Source organism: Triticum aestivum, chromosome 2D (assembly GCF_018294505.1).
Source record: "Triticum aestivum cultivar Chinese Spring chromosome 2D, IWGSC CS RefSeq v2.1, whole genome shotgun sequence".
NCBI lineage: Eukaryota > Viridiplantae > Streptophyta > Magnoliopsida > Poales > Poaceae > Triticum > Triticum aestivum.
The window spans coordinates 113,281,498-113,288,368 of NC_057799.1; the positions used below are offsets into that span (position 1 = coordinate 113,281,498).

At 42.7% G+C, this 6,871-nt stretch overlaps 1 protein-coding gene across 2 annotated transcripts; it reads right to left on the bottom strand.

The window, feature by feature from the left end:
- Positions 1 to 512: 512 nt before the first annotated feature.
- LOC123048983 (B3 domain-containing protein Os06g0194400-like) lies at positions 513 to 2,633 on the bottom strand. Of its 2 annotated transcripts, none has more exons than XM_044471991.1 (5): positions 2,431 to 2,633; positions 2,237 to 2,349; positions 1,971 to 2,121; positions 1,669 to 1,875; positions 513 to 746 (listed from the first exon to the last, which is right to left on the bottom strand). In XM_044471991.1, the coding sequence occupies exons 1-5, from the start codon at positions 2,557 to 2,559 to the stop codon at positions 732 to 734; spliced, it is 615 nt and encodes a 204-aa protein (XP_044327926.1). In that variant the 5' UTR covers positions 2,560 to 2,633; the 3' UTR covers positions 513 to 731. The 2 variants fall into 2 exon arrangements, with proteins under 2 accessions (XP_044327926.1, XP_044327925.1); XM_044471990.1 differs by having other exon boundaries at positions 513 to 756.
- Between the last annotated feature and the right edge of the window lie 4,238 nt (positions 2,634 to 6,871).

Genomic DNA, 6,871 nt, shown 5'->3' on the forward strand with positions numbered 1-6,871 from the left:
TTAATGGCTGATGGTGGTTCTCATTTGTTGTATGGTGCATTAAAAACAGTTCTAGAGTGGCATCACCTTAGCATCCTCAAACTATTAGTCTAGGAAAACTAGGTTGATGTGCAACAAGACTACTAATCAGTTAACAAGGATTTGCATATATACTCACTTACAAGATTTTTCCAGTTGCAATACACCCCAAATGGCACTGTTACAATAATAAGATGATGCTTTTGTTTATTCCATAGAAAATGGTTATCTCACCAAAGAATACTACCGTGGTGATAGACTATTGCAACTGAAAAATGTTCTGTTGTGGTAGCAACAAAAACGATTGTGGTGGGACACTAAAAATTATTGTGATTGGCATCCCAACAATTTTTTTGTTGTGATAACATCTTGACATAATGACTGTGCATACACATGCATGATTACATAAAAAAATACAACATACTATACAACATGCATTACAAAAAGCTGTATAGTATGTTCAGAAGCCAAAGCATCGACAAAAAAAAAGAGTATGTTCAGAAGCCAAAGCATCGGCACATTAAATAATTTAAAAGCGAATATATCTGAAAATACATAGGTAAATATACTTAAGGTCTGAAAAGGGTACATTTTCTAGTTTCTAGAGACAAAGACCTAACCAAATGAAATACTTTGTTTCCACTACCATTCTTCATTCCATGTTAATAGATTAAACTTCAGGACAGCAAGGCTCCCATTGATCTTCGCTTCAGTCATATATTTCCATCCTGCAAGGCACTGAGCAAACCAATTAGTTAGATAGTATAAAGGCTAAGGTGAAGCAACTTTTTTTTTGCAGGAGCTAAGGTGAAGCAACTAATTTGATTCAGTTCTACATCTATTAGTCTACACAATTTATAAGGAAAAAAAGATGGATACTACTCCCTCCATATATTATGGGACGGAGGGAGTATAATTTTTATGGGAATCGAAACATGATATCCAAGTCAGGCTAATGTTCGGCGCTCACAAAGGCAAAATAGCAACTTTACATCTCTACAATATACTGCTTTGCACAGGTGCTGGTTGATGGCGGAGTACTGAACAGCTTAACATGGCTACAGAGAAGTGGAATAAGTTTGGAAGTAATGATTCATAGAGTATTGTTAATTCTTTTATAGAAATTGACTGTTTAACCTTCAGCATGATGTTTAAACCGTCATAGTTTAACTACCGTGCACAACAGCAAAACAAGGAGCATCTAGGGATAAAAAAAATGGTAAACCAGAATTTCCTCTTCTAGACTACTGTATGGTAAACTGTAAAAGTGTAAACTGTTCAAGAACATCTTGGAAATCAAATGGAGAAGAGAATCATTAAGGTTGAGGCACGAAGCATCATAGTAAAAAGAAATGGTTACATAGCACAAAAAAAATGAATTATATTTCTTAACACTTGAATTATTGCGAACCAATGAGATGATGGTAAGATCACATCATTGTTTGACTGCACAAAAACATCGAACTTAAAATGTGAACATTCATGTGGATAACACCAGTAACTCAGCAATCAATTTTTTTAGAAGCTTTAGAATCATATAATGCTCATTTTGAAGTCCATAAGAAATGACTTATCAACTCAAACCGCATGTGGTTTTAAGAGATACCTCGAGTTCCAAACATGGCTCTAGAACAACTTTTAGAATCTCACCTTAAACTTTGTCCTCTGGACTTGCTGGAACACCAAGCAATCACCATCAGCCAGCTTGTGACCGATGGCGAACAAGTTCCACCCAGAGCCGATGGCACCATGTTGCGCCATGTAAGGCATGGGAAACTCCCCATCCTCTTCATCCACCAGAAAGATCATCTCATCAAACCATGGGAGATAGCTCTTCTTGAATTGCTGCGGGATGGTCTGCAAGATATCCGACCAAATCAACATCGAGTAAGCCATTACCGTCTAGATGGGATGGAAATAATGCATCGTCAATTGTGGTCTTCTTGCTTTACCAGCAGGTGACCCGTGGCATAACTACGGGTCATGGGCTTGATGAAGGAGGGGTGAGCGGAGGACAGCTGGTTATTGAGCTCTTTGGCCTTGGTGAAGGCGTAGTCTCTAGCTTCGTCGGTCGCGTACACACGATCAGGTGGTAATCCCCTTCTATTAACATATGCCCCGTTGAAATTAAGCAAGATTTAGACTTGTATAAGTATCCATATTCCTATGCATCACAAATTTCGATGGGAGGAACAGTTTGGGCGAGACATGGGCGCACCTCGGGGCTTTCTTGTCGCGGTAATCGGGTTGCTTGGGGAGACTGGCGACGCGGCCGGACCGCCGGGTCGGGGGCGGCGGCGCGCGAAGATACCGCAGCTTCAGCTCCTTGGTCTGCGGCACGAGCAAATCAGACGGGGGAAGGAACCGGACAGCGAAGCGCCTCTTTTGTGAGGAAGGAGGGGTGGAACTGACCGGCATGGGCTTGACGGCGGCCTCGCGCACGGCGGCGGAGAGGCGGTGCAGGCGCAGCTCCTCCAGCTTCCGCTCATTCTCCTCCACCTGCCTCCTGCGCTGCTCCTCGTACGAGTTGGGTTCATCCATCGCGCTCCGGCTGCCGACGTTGGGGGGAGCGAGGTGGGGTGGGGTGGGGAGACGGGGCGATTGATTTTGGGGGTGGGTGGGTGGCGGCGGCGGCGTTCAAATTTTGAACAAAGGAGGAAGAGAAGGTCGTTGCGAAATTTATGCCGCGGAATTCTAACAGGCTTTAGCTTGGGCCGTTCGCGTTGTCTATGGCGGGCTTGTCGGGGCCTGGGGGTAACTAACTAACGATCTAACGATTACCACCAGTTGGCAGGCTTTGGTGATGGTCGCTTTTTTTTTTGCCTGAGAGCATGCCAGGTGATTCGTCCCTTCGCCATCACGTATCGCGTGCTGAGCGCTCCTTCCGGATTTTTATACTCCCTCTATTTATTTTTGTAAGTCGTTTAGGACAGCTGAAATTGAACTGTTTTAGGTGTTGTCTTACATGTCTAAAAGGTCTTAGAAAAGTGAACGGAGAGAGTAAGATTTTTGGTTTTTTATTTTTTTCCCTGGTTTTTCCTAGGTTCTAAAGGATTTTTTTTTCAAGAAGCAATGATTTTCTGTGATAAGTATGACATGTGTTCTGTGAGAAGCAAAATCATGCTTTCCAAAAAAGATAAAAGCACAACATATGCTTCCATGAGAAGCACAAATGTGCTTCCAAAAAAGGAAAAGCATATTTATGCTTCCGCGATAAGCATAACTTGCCCCTCCACGAGAAGCATAGCTCTGCTTCCCCGAAAAAGGAAAAAAACAATACAACATGTGGTTTCACAGGAAACCCAACTGTGCTTCCGCATAAATTGAGATTTTTTGCCCTGCGAGACCGGCAGTCCGACCCTTCTCCACGCTCAAACTGCTGTCGCCACTGCATATGCAGCCTCCGCCTCCTTCTCCGATGCCTCCTCCAACTCCTCATGTTGCCGTTATAACATCTTGTAGCGGACGGCTTGTACGATCATTCTTGCGTCAGCATCCAAAGACTCCACCTTAAGGACAACATATTGGTGTCCTCCGCGTCGGCTACGATCTTCACCTTCTTTTCTTCGAGCATGGCCTTCGTCTCCTTGAGCATGGCCTTCTTCTCTTAGATCAAGACCCTCTTCTCTTCGAGCGCCAGCTTCTTCTCGGTTGCCTCCATCAACAGTTTGAACCTCTTCGCCTTTTTCTCCTCCTTGATGTCGGACTGCTTGACATATGCCTCCTCCTCCTTTGACAAGATGTCCTCAAGCTTCTCCGTCAACTTGCCAGCCGCACCTTCTCGCTTCGCCCTCTCCTCCTTCCACTTGTTTCCCCGAAACCTGAAGGAAATATGCCCTAGAGGCAATAATAAAGTTGTTATTTTATATTTCCTTATTTCATGATAAAGGTTTTTTATTCATGCTAGAATTGTATTAATCGGAAACTTAGATACATGTGTGGATACATAAACAAATATCGTGTCCCTAGTGAGCCTCTACTTGACTAGCTCATTGATCAATGATGGTTAATGTTTCCTAGCCATAGACATGTGTTGTCACTTGATAACGGGATCACATCATTAGGAGAATGATGTGATGGACAAGACCCATCCGTTACCTTAGCATATGATCGTTCAGTTTATTGCTATTGCTTTCTTAATGTCAAATACATATTCCTTCGATTGTGAGATTATGCAACTCCCGGATATCGGAGGAATACCTTGTGTGCTATCAAACGTCACAACGTAACTGGATGATCATAAAGATGTTCTACAGGTATCTCCGAAAGTGTTTGTTGAGTTAGCATAGATCGAGATTAGGATTTGTCACTCCGAGTATCGGAGAGGTATCTCTGGCCCTCTCGGTAATACACATCACAAGAAGCTTGCAAGCAAAGTGACTAAGGAGTTAGTTACGACATGATATATAACGGAACGAGTACAGAGACTTGCCGGTAACGAGATTGAACTAGGTATGAAGATACCGACGATCAAATCTCGAGCAAGTAACATACCGATGGACAAAGGGAATTACGTATATTGTCATAAGGTTCGACCGATAAAGATGTAACATCCCAAATTTTCAATTTGGAATGTTATACATTAGATCATCATGCATATCATATTTTATTTTATTTTGGTTTGCGATCCTTAAAATTCTAAGCAACTCAAGGACCCACGGAGAGAGTTGGGAATTTCATGATTTTCATATTTGAATTTTATCAAATATCGAAACGAGGATCATTTGTTTTAATTATTTTTCTCTCTGAAAAATGTTTCATATTTAAAATACATGAGAGGGGATAATATGACTTCTCCAAAAATAACGAAATATTGGAGGAAAAATATTAAAAACAAATAATTGATTTTATTCGGATTTTATTTCTATTTTATTTGCCTAGGAATCAAAATTGCATTTTAGGCCCAAATAAATGTTCATCTTGTCCGGCTTATTTTTAGAGGACGGGGAAAATTTATTTCGGGATTTTTGGAGTCCGTTTAGTATTTCTTTTCTTTCTTTTTCTGCACGTCCGAATTGTTTTTTTTAAGTCAACCGACTCCGGGCCGTACCCGAGCGGGACTCCTCGGGCCGGCCCTTATAAGCCGCGACCCCGGCGCCCCCAGCCCACCCGCCGCCAACCCTAACCCTCGTCGCCGCCGCCACCGCCCCCCCGCCGCCGCCGCCGCCGCCGCACGCGTCGCCCGGAGCCGCCATCTGCCCCGCCGCCCCTAGCCGACCCTGCCGCCACCTCGCCGCCTCGCCGGAGATCTCTCCGGACTCGAGGTAGCCGCCGCCTTTTTTTAAACCTAGATCCGTTTTTTTGATCGGTTCGGTTTATATTTTTATCGGTTTAGTTATTTAGCGGACGTTCGTCCGTACGTTCGTTTTAACGAACGGTTTTTGTCATTTAGCCGCAGACAGCGAATGTTCGTTTGTTAGCCTGTTCGTCAGTTTTTCTTTTTCTCGGAATTTTTCGCGAATATTTTCGATCGCGATTTCCGATCTGTTTTTCGATTTAGTATAACTTTTCGCTCGTTTATCGGAATCAGGCGATTCAAGCGCCTAGAGTTTCGTCTCGAAACCCTCTTTCTGTTTAACCAACTTGAACAAGTTTTTGGTACAGTAAAAATTGACTTAGGTCCAGATTAGTAAACGGAGCTTGTTTCTTTCGCCGTTTGAGTTTCGTTGCTTCGTTCGATTTGATTCTTTTTGCAAACCGGAGTTCTTAAGTTGAACTTTCTAGTTAGATCTCTTATTTTGAGTTTTACCCGTGCACCCTTGCTTGATTGCTTATGTATGTTATTATTTGTTTGCGATAGAGTACCCAGAGTGCGAAGCGTGCTACTACGAGTCTCTAGGTTTCACGGATCATCAGCAAGGCAAGTAACACTTTGATCATACCTCTTTAACACCCAGTTTTACTGCATTAGATCAACCCTCAAACTATTGCATGGTTAGGATCTGTTTAATTTGTGGGTTTTGGGAAGTAGATGAGGTAGTACCTATTACCTGTTTTATTATCAAACCCTTGGAAGTTACTTCTACGTTTGCTTATATTGCTATGCTATGCTCGTAGACGTGGATTGGGTTTGAGTGATTACATGACAGATGTGAGATTGTTAATTAATGGTTAACTTAAGGTGGCTACTTAAATACACATCTGGGTGGATTGAGGCACCTGGGGAACCCAGTGTTGCCTGTTTTTTTGGAAATCCCGGGGTACCGTGTGATTCTCCTATGGACCGCCACCCAGGCTCAAAGGGATCATGAGATTATTCATGCTAGAAACTTCCGTGTGCAGCCACAAGTTATTATGGGCTCTAGCATAGTTGATTAAGTCGTGTGAACTCTTACAGTGGTAGACTAGCAGATGTAGGGGAAAGTAGGTGTAACTGTCTACCCATCGTAAGGTGCTAATGCTTCTGAAAGACTGTGTCTCGGTCATCAGTTTCTCAAACATCATGAAGTGCGAGAAATCCAACAGAGGAGATCGAGTCTTGTGGGAAAAAGTGCGCAAACCTCTGCAGAGTGTACAATCTAATCATGGTTAGCCGTGTCCCCGGTTATGGACATCTCGAGTATCTAGTTTTTGGATTATCATGTGAACCTCATCATGTTACTTAATTAAATTTGTTGGGTTTAATGAAGATTGCTTAATTGGGATTGAGTTGGGTGAACCTTCTCAATGTTTAACAACCACCATAATAGTTAAATAAAATTTTATTCCTTTGTTGTAGGGAAAAATTGGCTTTTCTCAAAATTGTAACCACAGAGCTTTCCACCAGCCAAATATGCATGTAGTGTTAGCATTATTCTGCTCATTACTCTCTATGTGTTACTTTGCCAGCATATTCCATGTGCTGACCCGTTTT

What these genes read in the sequence shown, in the direction of transcription:
- LOC123048983 (XM_044471990.1), bottom strand. Translation starts at nt 2,559, where the DNA reads ATGGATGAACCCAACTCGTACGAGGAGCAGCGCAGGAGGCAGGTGGAG. An exon ending in CCGCCGTCAAGCCCATGCCG is followed by an intron (nt 2,350 to 2,430) that starts GTCAGTTCCACC and finishes CTCGTGCCGCAG; the next exon opens with ACCAAGGAGCTGAAGCTGCG. An exon ending in ATGCCACGGGTCACCTGCTG is followed by an intron (nt 1,876 to 1,970) that starts GTAAAGCAAGAA and finishes GATATCTTGCAG; the next exon opens with ACCATCCCGCAGCAATTCAA.